The 22,616-nt window shown below is 43.0% G+C and overlaps 1 protein-coding gene across 2 annotated transcripts in view; it reads left to right on the top strand.

The window, feature by feature from the left end:
• The first annotated feature begins 813 nt into the window (after window positions 1-813).
• LOC112262810 (THO complex subunit 5 homolog) overlaps window positions 814-22,616 on the top strand; it is a 32,777-nt gene continuing 10,974 nt past the window's right edge. The window contains exons 1-11 of one of the 2 annotated variants that reach the window (XM_024438585.2): window positions 814-964; window positions 5,845-5,967; window positions 6,108-6,251; window positions 12,130-12,243; window positions 12,446-12,543; window positions 12,678-12,824; window positions 12,910-13,024; window positions 13,099-13,231; window positions 13,363-13,440; window positions 13,588-13,634; window positions 19,556-19,655. In XM_024438585.2, the coding sequence (XP_024294353.1) occupies window positions 5,875-5,967; window positions 6,108-6,251; window positions 12,130-12,243; window positions 12,446-12,543; window positions 12,678-12,824; window positions 12,910-13,024; window positions 13,099-13,231; window positions 13,363-13,440; window positions 13,588-13,634; window positions 19,556-19,655 (1,069 nt within the window). In that variant the 5' untranslated portion in view covers window positions 814-964; window positions 5,845-5,874. Of the gene's footprint in view, window positions 965-1,937; window positions 1,977-5,844; window positions 5,968-6,107; window positions 6,252-12,129; window positions 12,244-12,445; window positions 12,544-12,677; window positions 12,825-12,909; window positions 13,025-13,098; window positions 13,232-13,362; window positions 13,441-13,587; window positions 13,635-19,555; window positions 19,656-22,616 lie in introns of those variants that run through there. The other variant, XM_024438586.2, reaches the window with a different exon arrangement.

The following is a 22,616-nucleotide window of genomic DNA, read 5'->3' as shown; positions in this document are numbered from 1 at the left end:
CTCATCGATATGGCCAAGTGATGGAGGTTGCCATTGGGGAATATGTCATTGGGAACCATGAATAAATGATTTTTGGACTTTCTATTTTAGACTCCTTTTTTATTGTAGACTCACCGCTGCAAGCCAAGAGTGGGAGTTTAAACAGTTAACTGATAATTCCAGATAAGCATTTTTGCTGACTGAAACCCTTGTGTATACCTAGCACTGTGGTGCAAATTATATTATTTACTAAACAAAAATATAAACACAACATGTAAAGTGTTTGTTTCATGAACTGAAATAAAATATGTCTGAAATTTTCTATATGCACAAAAAGCTTATTTCGTGAAAAGCTTACATCCCTGTTAGTCAGCATTTCTAATTTTACAAGATAATCCATCCACCTGACAGGTGCGGTGGCCTCACAACTGCAGACCAAGTGTAACCACTCCAGCCCAGGACCTCCACGTCTGGCTTCTTCAATTGCAGGATCTGAGACCCAACAGCTGATGAAACTCAGTATTTATGTCTGTAATAAAGCCATTTTGTGGGGAAAAACTCATTCTGATTGGCTGGGCCTGGCTCCCCAGTGAGTGGATCCAGGCCCACCCATGGCTGTGCCCCTGCCCAGTCATGTGAAACCATAGATTAGGGCCTAAGGAGTTCATTTCAATTGTCTGATTTCCGTCTATGAACTGTAACTCAATAAAATCGTTGAAATTGCATTTATATTTTTGTTCAGTATAGACGAGAACAGACCGAGACAGTCGAGATACTGTACTCTCTGAGGTTCGGGCCTCCAGTACCCTAAGAAGCGGTATGCATCTCTCCTCGCTAAACTACCTGCTGTTGTCGCCACCAACGAAGAAGGTCGCTACCCATAGTGCTTTGCTTTGGAACTGAAAGACCCACTAAAGTGTCTTTAGAACAACTTGTGCACGAGATTTATGGTTAAATGAATTCTGATTTAGTTTTTCGTGTTTTGGTGAGTATGTGTGTTGCCTGTAATATTTGTTATTGCTACTTTGATAGCTACCTAGTTTGTGCATTTGCTAACTTTAGCTGGCTCGCTTGACACAAAGCTCCAACCTGGCTTGCCTAATAAATCTGACTTTTATACCAATACTTGATATACAGTCAAACATAGCATTGCAAAATCGTCGAAGTGTTCCTTAAAAGCCAGAATGTAGAATAAAATTACATTTGAACTCAATTGTGCGGTAGCCCAACCGGCCGCAAGATGGAGCTATTATGTATTTTATTCTACATTCTACGTCGTTTGTCAATGTGCTCAGCCAGCAATACACTGGTGTTCCCCATCGACCGGCTCGTACATAAAACATCCTCCATTTAGGCTGGAAATGCGTCGTTTTTCTCCTTAACTTGATTTAATGACTTGGGGAAAAAAAGGGAAATATGCGTACTTCCTTATATAAAACAAATGTTCACAATTGTCAGATATTCTTGATGTTGCACACCGCGTGAGGCTGTTGTTTACTGCTGGCTAAATTCACACCGCAACATCAGGAAGTAAGTTTTTCAGCACCACAACGTCAATGCTGGACTTTAACTAAGCAAGTCAGTAAGGAAAACATTCTTATTTACAATGACGACGGCCTAACAAAACGCTTCCTGCGGGAGCTGGGATTAAAAATATAGGACCAAACACACGTCAGGAAGAGAGATCTAAGACAACATAGCATGGCTGCAACACCACATAACAACATACAAACGTTATTTGGCACGGACAACAGCAGCACAAACGCAAGAAGGTAGAGCCAACACATCACACGAAGCAGCCACAACTGTTAGTGTCCATGATTGAGTCATTGAATGAAGAGATGGAGATAAAACTGTCCAGTTGGAGTGTTTTTTGCAGCTCGTTCCAGTCGTTAGCAGGAGCGAACTGAAAAGAGGAGTGACCCATGGATGTGTGTGCTTTGGGGACCTTTAACAGAATCTGACTGGTGTTGTATATGGAGGATGAGGGCTGCACAGTAGGTATCTCAGATGGGGGGGCTAAGAGGGTTTTATAAATAAGCATCAGCCAGTGGGTCTTTCGACAGGTATACAGAGATGACCAGTTTACAGAGGAGTATAGAGTGCAGTTATGTGTCCTCTAAGCAGCATTGCTTGCAAAGCCGCTGGCCGAATGGTAAAGAAAGTCTAGCCGCTTGAGAGTGACCTTAACTTCCAATAGTATATTACCCTGTGGGTTGCCTGGAAACCCACAAACCTGGCAGAAATGTGCAATTGAATCAGGGAAGTTTACTCTCAGGACCTCTTCAAGCCAGAGTGTTGAATAAAATTATATTTAAACTTACTTTACCGGTTGTCCATGCGGCTGGTCCTTTTGCAGGTAGGAATGAGACAATATATCAACAGGGAAATATAATCAAATCAACTATTCATAGTGCTGGTAGTACATTCAGATTGCTGTCACCTGAAGCATGTACACACGATGGCACATGCGTGCATATGTAACAGTATAGCTTCCGTCCTCTCCGCGCCCCAACCTGGGACCCTCTGCACACATCAACTACAGTCACTCACGAAGCATCGTTACCCATCGTGCCACAAAAGCCACGGCCCTTGCAGAGCAAGGGGAACAATTACTTCTAGGTCTCAGAGCGAGTGACGTCACCAACTGAAACACTATTAGCGCGCACCACCGCTGACTAGCTAGCCATTTCACATCGGCCACACCATACTTGCCGAGTTCTGCACATGCTTCGGGTGATAGAAATATGAAAGCACTGCCAGCACTGATAAGGTGACTTAATTATACTTTCCTGTGGATATATAGTATCGCATTCTTACCTTCGAAAGGACCAACAGCGATAACAACTGGTAGAATATGTTTCGGCTAGGCTCACTGCGTGGATACCCAGAGGTAACTAGGGGTCTAGGTGCTAACTGTGCAGTTGTACCTTCATCCACTCGATTTTTTGGGGACAAAATATCAACAGGAAAGTATTGTTTACCCTACTTTTTAGAGCGCCCGTACTGCCGTTGAAATTTAAATCACCTGGCAAAAGCATGTAAGCCCCTAAACACTTTGGTTACAGGCAGGTGTTTTCTTCTGTCTTGTCTTCAGCAGCTGCCTTTGGTCAGAAGAAAACAAATCTTGATTGCCACACAGACCCATGTTTTGAATACGGGTTAAGAACACTATCCTGTGGATATTTTGTCTCAAATTTAGACCAACTGAAGGACCCAACACCACAGACAATTAGCAGAGTTCAAATGAAGTTTATTCAACATTCTGACTTTTAGAGGGACAGTTTGGAATTGTTGAACATAAATGTGCATGGTGTTTCCTACATAATTTGAAAGCATCACCAAGTTTCGTACCTACATCGTGGCTAGTAGTGCTGGGCGATTAACCACCATTTCGGCGGGGCAGGGGGGTATTAAACAACTAACTGACCAACATCGGTTCAATTACTTGAATTCCATTCAGTTTTAGTTTTTTTTGTGAGCCCAGTGCTGTTTTCTAGAACGAAATCAAATCATCCACGAGAGAAATCAAGGCAAGAACTGTGTGGGACGCTGGGCTGAAGGGAATTGTAGTTTTCATTAAGGAACTATTAAACCTAGTCAGAGATCTTTTTATAATGACGAGATGCTCATGTCTCTGCCCTAACAATCGTCGTTGGGAAGGGGTCATTCCAAATTTGGGAAGGCAGGCGACAAGTTTAGCTCCAAAATAAACCCATAGAAATGCATTGGGATTATTTTGGACAGATTTTGGCAAGTGAAACCGCTCGCTTTGCCTCTTTTCCTTTCTGACCAAATTCAGAGAAGAAACGTAGTTATTAACTACAATGACCATAATCCATTTCACCTGTTCTTTCTGGCTCGCACAGACTAATACCCCAACTACACCACTCGCTTGCGTGAGCGTTGCAAGTCGTCGTAATTGCTAGTCGTCGTAATACTATGAAAGTTTAGATGTCAATCACCATATAAGTCCAAAGATGAAAAAGCCTGGAAAGAGGAGAGATGACTAGAAATGATTCGGTTGACCATTTTATGTGTGGATTAATTGTTGGAATAGAGGACCTTGTGCATTTCCAGATAAAATAACTCAATGTTTATATCTCAGGAAAAATTAACTAGCAACAGCAAGTTGGCAACTTTGTTTAATGCTTTTTGACCTGTCCCCAAATTAATGTAATTGGTTCAGAGTTTGTTTTGATATTTTAACCTGCATGTCATGATCGCGTTTGTTGTGGGGGGACAAAATACATTTATGCACGCACGCAGCCGGTTTGGGTTCCGTGTAATAGGCGTACCACACTGCTCGTGCGCGTCAACGAGCGTCTGCGTTGCCAAGGGCTAAAATAGAAATCAGTTCTATTTCTGACGCAGATCGCGCTGCAAGTCCTGCCTCTCCCATCTCCTCATTGGTTTGTAGAAGCAGGTACCCACGTGCCATCTCATTGGTTATACCCACGTGGGTGCCTGAAGACAAATGAGGTCAGTGGCGGTAATGCACCTAATTTATGAAAGTTGCCAATCGCAATATAAAGTCAAGAGAAGGAAAAAGCCTGGAAGGAGGAGAGATGACTAGAAACGATTCGGTTTACCGTTTTATGTGTGGATTAATTGTTGGAGTAGAGGACCTTTGGGCATATCAGGGTAAATAACAATTCAATGTTTATATCCCAGGACAAATTAGCTAGCAACAGCAAGCTAGCTAAATAGGACACATTCGCTAGCAAGTGCAAGCTAGCTAGCTAAATTGCCATAAATGTTTAATGCTTTTCGACCTGTCCCCAAATTAATGTAATTGGTTCAGAGTTTGTTTTGATATTTTATCCTGCGTGTCGTGATCGTGTTTGGTGCGGGGGGACAAAATAAATTCATGCATGATGGCGCACGCGTGCAGCCGGTTTGGGTTCCTTGTAATACACGTTTACGCCTGCTACATATGGTTTGATACACACTAACCGCATGAGAGAGGAATGTACACAACAAAACGATGAGAAGGATGGACACAGTTCGTGAAAGTATGCCTTATCTACTTTGAAAAACGAGCTAAACAATTATTTAGTCAGACTGCTCTGCAGCATACTTAGGCAGTCAAGCCTAGCTAAATTGGATGACTAAAGACAGTACAGAAATAACGTTAGATGGTTGTCTGGCTGCAACTGCCTGAGCTGAGATGAAGACTTTAAGGAATTAAAAATAATAAAGTCATAAGTAATATACACAACTTAAATATTGTATTATTTCATAGTAATTTCCTTTTTTTGTATTGATGTTTATCCATTGTGGACCTGACAGAGACAATGGAATATTTTCAATGTTTTGGCAATTGAATGTTTGCTATTTTTGGCTAAAATCTAACGGAAAACGAACCAATCTCAAATAGCAGTAATCGCTCAGCACATCTACCTAGCTAGATCCTCTCAGTTACTGACGTTGACTTTGTTTTTAGAACAATCATATGGTCACTTATGATTAACATTTGTTGAACTTTGGTAAATAGCTATTTATGTGAAATGCATTAGTAACAAATAAAAGAAAATGTTATTTGTCACATACATATGGTTAACAGATGTTAATGTCAGTGTAATGAAATGCTTGTGCTTCTAGTTCCCGACAGTGCAGTAATATCTAACAAGTAATCTAACAATTCCCCACAACAACCTAATACTTTACAAATCTAAAGGGGTGAATGAGAATATGTACATAAGTGTATGGATAAGCGATGGCCAAGCTGCAAAGGGAAGGTGCTATAGATGGTATAAAATACAATTTATACATGTGATATGAGTAATGTAAGATATGTAAATATTATTTAGAGTGGCATTGTATTTTTTACCGGTCTGTTTCCATAACAAAAACCTGCTATAGTGTCCTAGACTAGTCTGACGTTGACCAGCCATGTCTGACACCCTGAAGAAGCGCAAGTCGAAGGTTCTCCGCAGCGAGATGGGCACACCGGAGGTGAAACGTGGCCGTGGAGAGGGGGACCAGGTGAGCACTGGAGAGGAGAGGGGTGGACAGCAGGTACAGTGGAGGAAGGGAGGGGGTGGGGGTCAAGGTGGGAACTGCAGAGAGGAGGGAGCATTACTGAAATTGACTACTTTGGTGTGTGTGTGTGTGTGTGTGTTCAGGATGTACGTGTGTATAGTGAGGAGGTGGAGCTGGATGGCAGGGACCCAGAGGATGACTACCAGCAATATAAACTAACCTGTGAAGCTCTGGCCCAACTGATGAACGATATCCAGGAGCTGAAAGCCAACGGCGCCAAAGATGGGGTAAGAAACATACACACACCAGGGTTTTTGTTAGCTGGTAATTGCCGGCTTTTGGCCGATAAAATGTAATAAAAGCAACAAAAAAAATGTAGCCGGCCATATTGTCTGGATCTGCATATCATACCCCCGGATCTTGCGCTTAAGCACCATTCTCTCACTCCTTGGCATTGCCAACTGCCTCACGTGTGTGCACCTGCTGCTGAGGTAAGAGAGAGAGGAGCCTTGGCCTACGCTACTGTTGATTGCGAAGAGGGAGGCCTTTTTCATTGATGTAAAGCGAAAGTTAGGCATACTCTCTATGTTGAATAGCGTAGAAGGGGCATGTCCTCTTTAGCGGGGCCAAATGCAGGCTACTGTGCAGCTGTATTCAGGTAGGAACTTTTATTTATAAAAACATTTGTATTTATAATAATTTGTTTTAGCATTATTATTGTATGTCGTTGTTGTCGTAGGCCTATTGATTAATATAAACCAGTTCTTTAAATATGCAAAATGTGTTTAGTTTAAGATGGGTGTTAAGTAGGCTTGTTGTAAAATAGATACAATGGCTTGCGAAAGTATTCACCCCCCCCCCCTTGGCATTTTTCCTATTTTTTACATTTTTTGAGGGGGGTTTGTATTATTTGATTTACACAACGTGCCTAACACTTTGAAGATGCAAAATATTTTTTCTTGTGAAACAAACAAGAAATAAGACGACAACAAAACAGTACTTGAGTGTGCATAACATAACTATTCACCCTCGCAAGTCAATACTTAGTAGAGCTACCTTTTGCAGCAATTACAGCTGCAAGTCTCTTGGGGTATATCTCTGTAAGCTTGGCACATCTATCCACTGGGATTTTTGCCCATTCTTCAAGGCAAAACTGCTCCAGCTGCTTCAAGTTGGATGGGTTCCGCTGTTGTACAGCAATATTTGTCATGCCACAGATTCTCAATTGGATTGAGGTCTGGGCTTTGACTGGGCTATTCCAAGACCTTTAAATGTTTCCCCTTAAACAACTCATTGTCCTGCTGGAAGGTGAACCTCAGTCCCAGTCTCAAATCTCTGGTAGACTGAAACAGATTTCCCTCAAGAATTTCCCTGTATTTAGCGCCATCCATCATTCCTTCAAGTCTGACCAGTTTCCCAGTCCCTGCCGATTTAAAAAAAAAAAAAAAAAAAAAAAAAAAAAAAAAAAAAAAAAAAACATTCCCACAGCATGATGCTGCCTTCACCATGCTTCACTAATGGTGTTCTCGGGTTGATGAGAGGTGTTGGATTTGCGCCAGACATAGTGTTTTCTTTGATGACCAAAAAGCTCAATATTAGTCTCATCTGACCAGAGTACCTTCTTCCATATGTTTGTGGAGTCTCCCACATGCCTTTTGGCGAACACTAAATGTGTTTGCTTATTTTTTTTCTTTAAGCAATGGCTTTTTTCTGGCCACTCTTCCGTAAAGCCTGGCTCTGTGGAGTGTACGGCTTAAAGTGGTCCTATTGACAGATACTCCAATCTCCGCTGTGGAGCTTTGCAGCTCCTTCAGGGTTATTTTTGGTCTCTTTGTTGCCTCTCTGATTAATGCCCTCCTTGCCTGGTCTGTGAGTTTTGGTGGGTGGCCCTCTCTTGGCAGGTTTGTTGTGTTGTTGCCATATTCTTTCCATTTTTTAATAACAGATTTAATGGTGCTCCATGGGATGTTCAAAGTTTCAGATATTATTTTATAACCCAACCCTGATTTGTACTTCACAACTTTGTCCCTTTCCTGTTTGGAGAGCTCCTTGGTCTTCATATTGCCCCTTGTTTAGTGGTGTTGCAGACTCTGGGGCCTTTCAGAAAAGGTTTATAAACTCAGCAAAAAAAGAAACATCCCTTTTTCAGGACTGTCTTTCAAAGATAATTTGTAAAAATCCAAATAAATTCACAGATCTTCATTGTAAAGAGTTTAAACACTGTTTCCCATGCTTGTTCAATGAACCATAAACAATTAATGAACATGCACCTGTGGAACGGTCATTAAGACACTAATAGCTTACAGACTGTAGGCAATTAAGGTCACAGTTGTGAAAACTTAGGACACTAAAGAGGCCTTTCTACTGACTCTGAAAAACACCCAAAAGAAAGATGTCCAGGGTCCCTGTTCATCTGTGTGAATGTGCCTTAGGCATGCTGCAAGGAGGCATGAGGACTACAGATGTGGCCAGGGCAATAAATTGCAATGTCTGTACTGTTAGACGCCTAAGACAGCGCTACAGGGAGACAGGACGGATAGCTGATCGTCCTCGTAGTGGTAAACCATGTGTAACAACACCTGCACAGGATCGGTACATCCGAACATCACACCTGCGGGACAGGTACAGGATGGCAACAACAACTGCCTGAGTTACACCAGGATTGCACAATACCTCCATCAGTGCTCAGACTGTCCGCAATAGGCTGAGAGAGGCTGGACTGAGGGCTTGTAGGCCTGTTGTAAAGGCAGGTCCTCACCAGACATCACCGACAACAACGTCGCCTATGGGCACAAACCCACCGTCGCTGGACCAGACAGGACTGGCAAAAAGTGCTCTTCATTGAGGAGTCGCAGTTTTGTCTCACCAGGGGTGATGGTCAGATTTGCATTTATCGTTGAAGGAATGAGTGTTACACCGAGGCCTGTACTCTGGAGCGGTATAGATTTTGGGGTGGAGGGTCCGTCATGGTCTGGGGCAGTGTGTCACAGCATCATCTGACTGAGATTGTTGTCATTGCAGGCAATCTCAATGCTGTGCGTTACAGGGAAGACATCCTCCTCACTCATGTGGTACCGTTCCTGCAGGCTCATCCTGACATGACCCTCCAGCATGACAATTCCACCTGCCATACTGCTCATTCTGTGTGTGATTTCCTGCAAGACAGGAATGTCAGTGTTCTGCCATGGCCAGTGAAGAGCCCGGATCGCAATCCTTTTGAGCACATCTGGGACCTGTTCGATCGGAGGGTGAGGACTAGAGCCATTCCCCCAGAAATGTCCTGGAACTTGCAGGTGCCTTGGTTGAAGAGCGGGGTAACATCTCACAGCAAGAACTTACAAATCTGGTGCAGTCCAAGAGGAGGAGATACACTTGCAGTACTTAATGAAGCTGGTGGCCACACCAGATACTGACTTAAACTTTTGGTTTTGACCCCCCCCCCCCTTTGTTCAGGGACATATTTTTCCATTTCTGTTAGTCACATGTCTTGAAACTTGTTCAGTTTATGTCTGTTGTTGAATACATATGCACACACCACTTTCCCGTTTTTGTTTATTTTTTAGAATTTTTTTAAACAAGTATTTATTTTTTATTTCACTTCACCAATTTGGACTATTTTGTGTATGTCCATTACATGAAATCCAAATAAAAATCTAGTTAAATTACAGGTTGGAATGCAACAAAGTAGGAAAAACCTAGGGGGATGAATACTTTTGCAAGGCACTGTATCATTAGCTTGTTAGCTTGTTATCATTAGCTCATTAGCTTGTTGCTGTCATTTGTTGGATACTGTAGGCACTAGTCTTTCTTGATAATTGCTGCAATATAGCCTGTTCAAAACTTTTGTGAAGGTTTAAACTAGTTCGCAGGTGTTTTCTTTTCCTTCTGTTGATCCATTTTCTTTGGCCAAATTAACTCTGTTGTGTTTACCACAATATAATATCCTGCTTGTATTTTCCCTATAAACAATGACTTCATTTTGATATTAGCCTAATAATGTTTGGAAACTTTTTTGAAGGTTTGGTGTGGCTATTAGCCTATTATACTGTAGGCCGATGATATGAAGGCAGTGTGCATTGGCACTCCGACTGACTCCAACATAGAGCTGGGACGATAAACCTAAAATGATCGAGACCGTTCACTTTGATCGCAGACATTTTGCAGATCTTGTTCATTACGATAAGTAGCCTATACTAAAGAGATGTGAAGATGGAAATTGAGTTTGCTAATATGGGTGTTTGTTAGTGTGAAAATTAATGGCTACAACCATCAAACTAGTAGTACTAGTTTAAAGCAGATTTTCCCAAACTCTGGCCTGGTGCCATATGGATTTTTGTCCATATTGCCCAGCTCTACTCCGACAGTTAAACTTGAGGTGAGGAAGAATGTTTTAGGCCTACCAGAGTAACTCTTGTAATTTACAATATAATGCTTTAAGAATGAACCTCCTTCTGTACGGCTATATCTGTTAAGCAGATCGAAGCACCGCCTCAAAGTGCTATATGGTGAATGCTGCAGAAGAAACAAACTCCTTCATATGTGACTCTTTCGTCCACTCGCACAGACACGGCTGCATGTTTAAACCTGTCTGAAAACAGCCTATATTATATCTTTGCCTATAAAAAATCTGAGCTGCATGCAATTGAACGAGTCACAGGAAGCATGCGCTCCTTTTGTTGCCTTCCTTGTAGAAAGAATAAAACGGGGTTGGGCGGATTATTTGAAACATTTACTAGCCTAATCCGTAAACCTAGTAATACATTTATGAACAAATTAAAAACATGCACAAATTCAATAGCTTAGAAGAAACCTTTTTTTCTCTTTTTTTTTACCTGGTAATAATTCATTTTCTTCAATTGGCCATATAATCTAATTATCAATAGTAAAACTAGGCCTATGATATTTCATTAATGTAGACTCAGACCGATTATGTTGGATAGGAATTGCCTTTAGCAAGGCATTGCGGCTGGTTCTGGCCGATTCTCTCGAACTTGTCAGCAGCACTCCGAATTTCTCCATCAATTGGAGGAGATTTAGGCTACTAGTGATTGGCACCAATATGTGAAGTCTGACTTTAGCCCCTATTACCAGTTGCATTTTTTCAATATGAAAATACTGAATGCGACTGACTTGCACACGTAGGAAAGTGTCCCAACGACTGTGTGCTTATTGACCAGTAGGATAGGTGTGAATGTTCTGAAAGATGAATTCCCTAAATTGATGTTGGTCATCTGCTAAGAGAGAAAGCAAGGATGATTGGAAAGGGATTTGTTTTTTTCTTTCATTCAATTGAGTAGTTTTTATTCTGGTCGTGAGGACTAAACTGATATATCACACTTGTCTGCCAAATGTGTAGGTGTCCACATAATATTTAAATTGAGTAAGTGTGATCATAATAGTTATTTTAGCGATCCACAGTAGACATCCTTGCTAATGAAAAGCCACCCCCCAATCCCACTGACATGAGCTGCTGAACAGCGCACTTGCATTAATTTATGGATGAGAAAGTGGACTTGCCTTCTCCAAAACGTTTTAAATGTAGGCCATTCATATGAAATATGTGCGCTGTACTTTGTTTTAAGCATAATTGTACTCTAATCAGTTCTTGTTTTTTGGCTCTATCTGTGAACAGCACCTGTCAAACTCTGTAATGACTCTGAAAACACAAGGATGTTGGGTTTTTGCAAACAGTACCTTATTCTGGCAGGAATGATCTCCCGCCATGTAAAAATTGACATGGCAGGGCCTCCATAGTGGTCGCAGCGATCTAAGGCACTGCATCGCAGTGCTAGAGGCGTCCCCACAGACCCGGGTTCGATCCCAGACTGTCGCAGCCAGCCGCGACTGGGTGACCCATGAAACGGCGCACAATTGGCCCAGCATCGTCCGGGTTCGAGGAGGGTTTGGCCAGTCAAACTTGTTTCATTATTTATTCCAACATTTATACTGGATATGTGTGCCAATAAAGTTCAACATTCACATTTCACAGCGCTGCGTGGGTGGACGGTCTAATGGGTTACGCACCCAAATATCCGATAAATGTAAATCTTCCCAGTTGCTTGTCTGGCAGCAAATTTTCCTGACAGGAAACCTTGACACAGACACTACTCGGTGTTAAAAGATAGTTGTTGCTCTAACCCCCATGTTGTCTGCCCTTCCCTCCAGTGTGCTGAGGTAGAACAGAAGAGGATGCAGAGCTGTATCCACTTTATGAGTCTGAAGAAACTCAACCGCCTGGCTCACATGAGACTGAAGAGGGGGAGAGACCAGACGCATGAGGTACACACACACACACACACACACACACACACATATATATATATATATATATATATATATATATATATATATATATATATATATATATATATATATATATATATATATATATATATATATATATTTTTCACACTCACAGTTCCCTCTACACACACACGGCAAAATCAGTTATTGACTCTCCTCACCGCTCTCCCTCCTCCAGGGCAAGCAGAGAGTAGATGTGTTGCACCTGCAGCTCCAGAACCTGCTCTATGAGGTCATGCACCTGCAGAAGGAGATTAGCAAGTGTCTGGAGTTCAAGTCAGTACCAGGGGGAGAGGGGGTTCTAATTCGCATTTGTCCAGGAACGAGAAGCTTAAGAGTTTTGAGGCACAATGTCTAACGTTAATAGTATATTTTCAAAGTTGATGTCCTCTGCGTGTGTGTGTGTCCAGGTCAAAGCATGAGGAGATAGATCTTGTGAGTGTAGATGAGTTCTACCAGGAGGCCCCCCCTGAGGTATCCCGCACCCCCCTCACCAAGGACGACACCCACCAACTCACGCTGGCCAGGCTGGACTGGGAACTGGAGCAAAGGAAGAGGTGCCGCACACACTGAGAAACCTTTCTTGCTCTGTAGATTAGCTGAGCAGTACATGAGCTCCCACTGTTGTGTGTGTGTGTGTAGGCTGGCTGAGCAGTACAAGGAGTCTCTCTCCAGTAAGGAGAAGATCCAGAAAGGCATTGAGGTGAAGAAGGAACACCTGAGTTCTCTACAGCCTGGACTCAACGCTATCATGCAGGTAACATACACTCTTTGTAACTCACACTCATGTGACGTTCCAGGCCTGAAGCCTAAACCTGTCCCCTTCCCCAGGCATCCCTCCCAGTCCAGAAGTATCTCTCCATGCCATTTGAACAGACCCAGAGACAGACAGAGATCGCCCGCCACCTTCCCACCTCTCTCTATGTCCTACTGGTACAGGCCAGCGCTTACGGACAGGCCTGCGGTGAGCGTTTGTGTGTGTTCACTTAAATTTGTGAACGCGACTGTGTGCCAGACATTTTTTTAAATTGTCACATTATCCATTTTGATGAGGACATGCGGTTTTTATGCGTTTTGTGTTTGTGTGTGTTTCAGATAAGAGCCTGAGTGTGTCCATCAGTGGAGACGTGGACGAGGCCAAAGCTCTGTCTAAACCTCCAGAGGACTCCCAGGGTAAGACTGCAGCACACCTGCCTGGCTGCATGTTAATGACCCTATATTATGTGTGTGTGTGAGTGTTCGATAGGGCAGTGATTTAAATAGAGAAACGTGTATGTGTATTTTGACTGTGTGTGTCATTTGATTGTCTCTCCTCTCTAGATGATGATTCTGGGGATTCTGATGCAGAGGAGGAACAGGAGAAAACGGTGAGTGTGAGAGTATCCCACACCATGCTGCCACTAGAGGCCCCTGTAATACCACACACACACACACATGTCAGGGTCAACGAGTTCACCTCTCCTATACCCAACTCTCCTACGTACACACATTTTAAATTGCCTAATGTTATTATTTATTGATTGATTCATATTTCTGCTGAAAGCAACTGTCTGTGGTTGCCTGGACACATTACTGCTGCTCTGCCAAACCTCAGCTGAAACTCCTTTTCACCCCTCTTCCCTCCCTTCCCGCCAGCTAGCCCTTCTCTTTCTCTATGAAATATGTATGATCTGATTGTCTCTATTGAATACTCCTCCTATCATCTTAATAACAGATGATCATTTATAGATTGCTTCCCAAGTGGCACCCTATTCCCTATATCAAGGGTTCCCAAACCTTTTCACTCAGGCCCCCCTTCCAGCATTGTTGAACATCCTGCAACGTCTATTTCTATGGAAACAAGCACTGTTCATGACACAAACTGTTTACTTTAAAAAAAAATAATAATAATCTTGCAATTCTTAACATTTTGCCATGTCTAATGTGTATTCTTGTGACATTTGAGTGACTCCAACATTACCACAAAAAACCTAGCTAAAAAACATTATCTGACATGGGCTATGGGTTATCTGACATGGGTTGATCTGGACATTTCTGAATAGTTATAAATGGTTCTCTAAGGTATGCAACTGATGATGAACTACCCAATTTCAAAATTGCAACTTGTGCAATTTGAGCTCCGGTCCATCCTGTTTCTATTGATCATCCTTGAGATGTTTCTACAACTTGATTGGAGTCCACCTGTGGTAAATTCAATTGATTGGACATGATTTGGAAAGGCACACACCTGTCTATAAAAAGTTCCACAGTAGACAGTGCATGTCAGAGCAAAAACCAAGCCATGAGGTTGATGGAATTGCCAGGAGAGCGCCGAGACAAGATTGTGTCGAGGCACATATCTGGATTAAGGGTACCAAAAAATGTTGCAGCATTGAATGGCCTCTTTCGTTCTTAAATGAAGAATGATGGAGACACCAAGACTCTTCCAAGAGCTGGCCGCCCGGCTACACTGAGCAATCTGGGGAGAAGGGCCTTCGCAGGGAGGTGACCAAGAACCCGATGGTCACTGACAGAGCTGCAGAGTTCCTCTGTGGAGATGGGAGAACCTTCCAGAAGGACAACCCTCTCTGCAGCACTCCAACAATCAGGCCTTTATGGTAGAATGGCCAGATGGAAGCCACTCCTCATTAAAAGGCACATGATAGCCCACTTGGAGTTTGTCAAAATGCACCTAAAGACTCTCAGACCATGAGAAACAAGATTCTCTGGTCTGATGAAACCAAGATTCAACTCTTTGGCTTGAATGCCAAGTGTCACATCTGGAGGAAACCTGGCACGATCCCTATGGTGAAGCATGGTGGTGGCAGAATAATGCTGGGGTGATGTTTTCAGTGGCACGTACTAGGAGGCCAGTCAGGAACGAGGGAAAGATGAACGGCTCATCGCACAGAGAGATCCTTGATGAAAACCTGCTCCAGAGAACCCAGGACCTCAGACTGGGGTGAAGGTTCACCTTCCAACAGGACAACAACCTTAAGCACACAGCCAAGACAACTCAGGAGTGGCTTCAGGACAAGTCGTCGAATGTCCTTGAGTGGCCCAGCCAGAACCCAGACTTAAACCTTAAATCGAACATCTCTGGACAAACCTGAAAATAGCTGTGCAGCAACTTTCCTCATCCAACCTGACACAGCTTGAGAGGATCTGCTGAGAAGGTTGGGAGAAACTCCCCAGATACAGGTCTGCCAAGCTTGTAGAGTCATACCCAAGAAGACGCAAAGCTGTAATCAAGGAACACCAAGGAACATCAAAAGTCGTGCTATAAATTCACAGACTACACAAAGATTCCTTGATGTCCTTCCAGATTCCCTCTGTCTACCCAAGGACGCCAGAGGACAAAAATCAGTTAACCACCTAACTGAGGAACTCAATTTAACCTTGCGCAATACCCTAGATGCAAGTTGCACCCCTAAAAACTAAACATTTCTCATAAGAAACTAGCTCCCTGGTACACAGAAAATACCTGAGCTCTGAAGCAAGCTTCCAGAAAATTGGAACGGAAATGGCGCCACACCAAACTGGAAGTCTTCCGACTAGCTTGGAAAGACAGTACCGTGCAGTACCGAAGAGCCCTTACTGCTGCTCGATCATCCTATTTTTCAAACTTAATTGAGGAAAATAAGAACAATCCGAAATTCCTTTTTGATACTGTCGCAAAGCTAACTAAAAAGCAGCATTCCCCAAGAGAGGATGACTTTCACTTTAGCAGTGATAAATTCATGAACTTCTTTGAGGAAAAGATTATGATTATTAGAAAGCAAATTACAGACTCCTCTTTAAATCTGCGTATTCCTTCAAAGCTCAGTTGTCCTGAGTCTGCACAACTCTCCCAGGACCTAGGATCAAGAGAGACGTTCAAGTGTTTTAGTAATATATCTCTTGACACAATGATGAAAATAATCATGGCCTCTAAACCTTCAAGCTGCATACTGGACCCTATTCCAACTAAACTACTGAAAGAGCTGCTTCCTGTGCTTGGCCCTCCTATGTTGAACATAATAAATGGCTCTCTATCCACCGGATGTGTACCAAACTCACTAAAAGTGGCAGTAATAAAGCCTCTCTTGAAAAAGCCAAACCTTGATCCAGAAAATATAAAAAACTATCGGCCTATATCGAATCTTCCATTCCTCTCAAAATTTTTAGAAAAGGCTGTTGCGCAGCAACTTACTGCCTTCCTGAAGACAAACAATGTATAGAAAATGCTTCAGTCTGGTTTTAGACCCCATCATAGCACTGAGACAGCACTTGTGAAGGTGGTAAATGACATTTTAATGGCATCGGACCGAGGCTCTGCATCTGTCCTCGTGCTCCTAGACCGTAGTGCTGCTTTTGATACCATCGATCACCACATTCTTTTGGAGAGATTGGAAACCCAAATTGGTCTACACGGACAAGTTCTGGCCTGGTTTAGATCTTATCTGTCGGAAAGATATCAGTTTGTCTCTGTGAATGGTTTGTCCTCTGACAAATCAACTGTAAATTTCGGTGTTCCTCAAGGTTCCGTTTTAGGACCACTATTGTTTTCACTATATATTTTACCTCTTGGGGATGTTATTCGAAAACATAATGTTAACTTTCACTGCTATGCGGATGACACACAGCTGTACATTTCAATGAAACATGGTGAAGCCCCAAAATTGCCCTTGCTAGAAGCATGTGTTTCAGACATAAGGAAGTGGATGGCTGCAAACTTTCTACTTTTAAACTCGGACAAAACAGAGATGCTTGTTCTAGGTCCCAAGAAACAAAGAGATCTTCTGTTGAATCTGACAATTAATCTTAATGGTTGTACAGTCGTCTCAAATAAAACTGTGAAGGACCTCGGCATTACTCTGGACCCTGATCTCTCTTTTGAAGAACATATCAAGACCATTTCAAGGACAGCTTTTTTCCATCTACGTAACATTGCAAAAATCAGAAACTTTCTGTCCAAAAATGATGCAGAAAAATGTATCGATGCTTTTGTCACTTCTAGGTTAGACTACTGCAATGCTCTACTTTCCGGCTACCCGGATAAAGCACTAAATAAACTTCAGTTGGTGCTAAATACGGCTGCTAGAATCCTGACTAGAACCAAAGAATTTGATCATATTACTCCAGTGCTAGCCTCTCTACACTGGCTTCCTGTCAAAGCAAGGGCTGATTTCAAGGTTTTACTGCTAACCTACAAAGCATTACATGGGCTTGCTCCTACCTATCTCTCTGATTTGGTCCTGCCGTACATACCTACACGTACGCTACGGTCACAAGACGCAGGCCTCATTGTCCCTAGAATTTCTAAGCAAACAGCTGGAGGCAGGGCTTTCTCCTATAGAGCTCCATTTTTATGGAACGGTCTGCCTACCCATGTCAGAGACGCAAACTCGGACTCAACCTTTAAGTCTTTACTGAAGACTCATCTCTTCAGTGGGTCATATGATTGAGTGTAGTCTGGCCCAGGAGTGGGAAGGTGAACGGAAAGGCTCTGGAGCAACGAACCGCCCTTGCTGTCTCTGCCTGGCTGGTTCCCCTCTTTCCACTGGGATTCTCTGCCTCTAACCCTATTACAGGGGCTGAGTCACTGGCTTACTGGGGCTCTCTCATGCCGTCCCTGGAAGGGGTGCGTCACCTGAGTGGGTTGATTCACTGATGTGGTCATACTGTCTGGGTTGGCGCCCCCCCTTGGGTTGTGCCATGGCGGAGATCTTTGTGGGCTATACTTGGCCCTGTCTCAGGATGGTAAGTTGGTGGTTGAAGATATCCCTCTAGTGGTGTGGGGGCTGTGCTTTGGCAAAGTAGGTGGGGTTATATCCTTCCTGTTTGGCCCTGTCCGGGGGTGTCCTCGGATGGGTCCACAGTGTCTCCTGACCCCTCCTGTCTCAGCCTCCAGTATTTATGCTGCAGTAGTTTATGTGTCGGGGGCTAGGGTCAGTTTGTTATATCTGGAGTACTTCTCCTGTCCTATTCGGTGTCCTGTGTGAATCTAAGTGTGCGTTCTCTAATTCTCTCCTCTCTCTCGGAGGACCTGAGCCCTAGGACCATGCCCCAGGATTACCTGACATGATGACTCCTTGCTGTCCCCAGTCCACCTGGCTGTGCTACTGCTCCAGTTTCAACTGTTCTGCCTTCTTATTATTCGAACATGCTGATCATTTATGAACATTTGAACATCTTGGCCATGTTCTGTTATAATCTCCACCCGGCACAGCCAGAAGAGGACTGGCCACCCCACATAGCCTGGTTCCTCTCTAGGTTTCTTCCTAGGTTTTGGCCTTTCTAGGGAGTTTTTCCTAGCCACCGTGCTTCTGCACCTGCATTGCTTGCTGTTTGGGGCTGGGTTTTAGGCTGGGTTTCTGTACAGCACTTTGAGATATCAGCTGATGTACGAAGGGCTATATAAATACATTTGATTTGATTTAATCACTGCCAAAGGTGCTTCAACAAAGTACTGAGTAAAGGGTCTGAATACTTATGTAAATGTAATATTTCAGTTTAAATTTTCGTATAAATTAGCAATCATTTCTTTTTTTTTTTACTGTTTTTGCTTTACATTATGGGATATTATGTGTATTTTAGAATACGGCTGCAACCTAACAAAATGTGGAAAAAGTAAAGGATCAGAATACATTCCAATGCGCTTTACCAGTGCTCTGGTCTAAAGTAGTGCACTATATAAGGCATAAGGTTAAATATATATCTATATATTTACACACTGAGTATAGAAAATAGGTGAATTCAGGTGAAAGCTATGATTCCTTATTGATGTCACTTGTTAAATCCATTTCAATCAGTGTAGGTGAAGGGTAGGAGACCGATTTTTAAAGAAGGGTTTTTAACCGTTGAGACAATTGAGACCTGGATTGTGTATGTGTGTCATTCAGAGGGTGAATGGGCAAGATAAAATATTTAAGTGCCTTTGAACGGGGTATGGTAGTAGGTACCAGGTGCACCGGTTTGTGTCAAGAAGTACAACGCTGCTGGGTTTTTCCACGCACAACAGTTTCCCGTGTGTATCAAGAATTGTCCTCCACCCAAAGGACATCCAGGCAACTTGACACAACTGTGGGAAGCATTGGAGTCAACATGGATCAGCATCCCTGTGGAAAGCTTTCAACACCTCATAGAGTCCATGCTCCAACAAATTGAGGCTGTTCTGAGGGCAAAGAGGGAGGGTTGCCACTCCATTTTTGGAAGGTGTTCCTAATGTTTGGTTAAGTTAGTGTAGACATCAGTACATCTGATTTAATGAGCAGTAGGACATGACAGCGTGATTACATAGTAATGGTAATTCTCTGTGTGTGTGTAGAAGAGGAGGAGACCTACTACAGGTGGACAGCTGGATGATAAGAGACGTGAAATGCTGAAGAGACACCCTCTCTCCCTCTGCCTAGACCTCAGATGCAAAGGTACACACACACACACACACACACTTTCTATTCCAGTAGTTTCTGTGTGTCAGCCTCTCACAGATAGTGCTGTTTTTTTTATCTCTGTGAAAGACTGCAGTACTCCGTCACTGCTCCTCAGTGACACACACACTGTTCCTGTGTGACAGGCAGCAGGACGCTGTCACTGCTTCTTAGTCTCTCTGGGACAGTAAAGGGGAGAAATGACATCATTCAGAGCTACAGTTGAAGTCAGAAGTTTACATACACCTTAGCCAAATGCATTTACACTCAGTTTTTCGCAATTCCTAACATTTTAATCGTAGTAAAAATTCCCTGTCTTAGGTCAGTTAGGATCACCACTTTATTTTAAAAATGTGAAATGTCAGAATAATAGTAGAGTGATTTATTTCAGCTTTTATTTCTTTCATCACATTCCCAGTGGGTCAGAAGTTTACATACTAATTGAGTGTATTTGGTAGCATTGCCTTTAAATTGTTTAACTTGGGTCAAAAGTTTCAGGTTTCCTTCCACAAGCTTCCCACAATAAGTTGGGTGAATTTTGGCCCATTCCTCCTGACAGAGCTGGTGTAACTGAGTCAGGTTTGTAAGGCCACCTTGCTCGCACATGATTTTTCAGTTCTGCCCACATATTTTCTATAGCATTGAGGTCAAGGCTTTGTGATGTCCATTCCAATACCTTGACTTAGTTGTCCTTAAGCCATTTTGCCACAACTTTGGAAGTATGTTTGTGGTTCATGTCCATTTGGAAGACCCATTTGCGACCAAGCTTTAACTTCCTGACTGATGTCTTGAGATGTTGCTCCCCTTTTTCCTCCAAACATAACGATGGTCATTATGGCCAAACAGTTCTATTTTTGTTTCATCAGACCAGAGGACATTTCTCCAAAAAGTACGGTCTTTGTCCCCATGTGCAGTTGCAAACTGTAGTCTGGCTTTTTTATGGTGGTTTTGGAGCAGTGGCTTCTTCCGTGCTGAGTGACCTTTCAGGTTATGTCGATATAGGACTTGTTTTACTGTGGATATAGATACTTTTGTACCTGTTTCCTCCAGAATCTTTACAAGGTCCTTTGTTGTTGTTCTGGGATTGATTTGCACTTTTCGCACCAAAGTACGTTCATCTCTAGGAGACAGAATGCGTCTCCTTCCTGAGCGGTATGACGGCTATGTGGTCCCATGGTGTTTATACTTGCGTACTATTGTTTGTGTAGATGAACGTGGTACCTTCAGGCATTTGGAAATTACTCCCAAGGATGAACCAAAATTTTGCAGGTCTACATTTTTTTTTCTGAGGTCTTGGCTGATTTATTTTAATTTTCCCATGATGTCAAGTAGAGGCACTGTTTGAAGGTAGGCCTTGAAATACATCCACAGATACACCTCCAATTGACTCAATTGATGTCAATTAGCCTATCAGAAGCTTCTTGTCATGCACAAAGTAGATGTCCTAACCGACTTGCCAAAACTACAGTTTGTTAACAAGAAATTTGTGAAGTGGTTGAAAAACAAGTTTTAATGACTAAGTGTATGTAAACTTCCGACTTCAACTGTATATGACTGTTAGAAATGGATATTAATGGTGGTGATAAGGATTTTGTGGTGCAGTGTATATGGTGATGGTTAAGTGCATAGATTGAACAAGAATTGTTAATTTAGTGTAATCAACAACAACCCTACTAAGGTTACGCAATGTCGCCTCGTCTCTCCTGTCTCTGCAGTCAGACAGAACCCAATGGCACCCTGAGAGACGGACACCCAGACACACACTCACTCTCTCACAAATATACACAAACACATACGCAGCTTTTACTGCTGCAAACCGCCAAAAGCTGCTTCATGGTTTAGAGCAGTGGTTCCCAACCTTTTTCAGTTACTGTACCACCAACTGAAGCCTATGGTCTCATGAGTCTTCTAAAATACCCCCTGTGGATAGGCCCAGTAACCCCCATGGGTCCTAGTACTCCTGGTTGGGAACCACTGGTTTAGAGGACAACAGAGCGTGAGAGGAGGCTGATGTAAATGTGCTTAAAATAAGGTGTGAGTGCTGCAGCGCTACAGTGCTGCCAGCTCCACACACACACACACATACCGTCCTCTCCTCCCTGCCTGCAGCGCAACATCGCTGCCAGCTCCACACACACACACACACACACACGCATACCATCCGCTCCTCCCTGCTTGCTTGCCAGTGGATAGAGTTACGCCTGCAATGCAGAACATCCCCCTCCCCTCTCACCTCATCCCTCCTCCTCTTTACCATCTCTCCCTCCCCTCCTCCTCTTCTCCATTCCCCAGTTCCTGTCTTCCTCCCCTCCTTCCCCTGTCAGCAAGATAATGCCTCACTTCATCCTATATAGTACTTGTGAACTCTGTTTTTGGCTGCTATGTAGCCATCGCTCTTCTATTTTCAAACCCTAGCGCCAGGATTGGTTATTTACCTGTCGTATATGAGCTCACTTGCGCTGAAGTGGGAGGGGTGGCAATATCTGAGGTTTGTCCTTGAAAACGTACGCCGAAGTGGCAATTTCATTATGAGCTGGTAGGGCTATTTAAGACCAACCGAAAGCTGGTCTTAGCGCTAACACTGTTGGTTATGGCATGGATTTTAACATGGGTTATGGCATGGATTTTAACATGGGTTATGGCATGGATTTTAACATGGGTTATGGCATGGATTTTAACATGGGTTATGGCATGGATTTTAACATGGGTTATGACATGGATTTTAACATGGGTTATGGCATGGATTTTAACATGGGTTATGGCATGGATTTTAACATGGGTTATGGCATGGATTTTAACATGGGTTATGGCATGGATTTTAACATGGGTTATGGCATGGATTTTAACATTGGAAGTGCAGCCTATCTAGCCGTGAAGCACAGTGCCCATATACACATGGAACAAGAGATGTGCTTTTTGTGCCCATAAACCTTGTATTTAGAAACACAAACTCGTGTT

Source organism: Oncorhynchus tshawytscha, linkage group LG12 (genome assembly GCF_018296145.1).
Source record: "Oncorhynchus tshawytscha isolate Ot180627B linkage group LG12, Otsh_v2.0, whole genome shotgun sequence".
Taxonomy (NCBI): Eukaryota; Metazoa; Chordata; class Actinopteri; order Salmoniformes; family Salmonidae; genus Oncorhynchus; species Oncorhynchus tshawytscha.
This window is presented reverse-complemented; position numbering and strand designations above follow the sequence as displayed.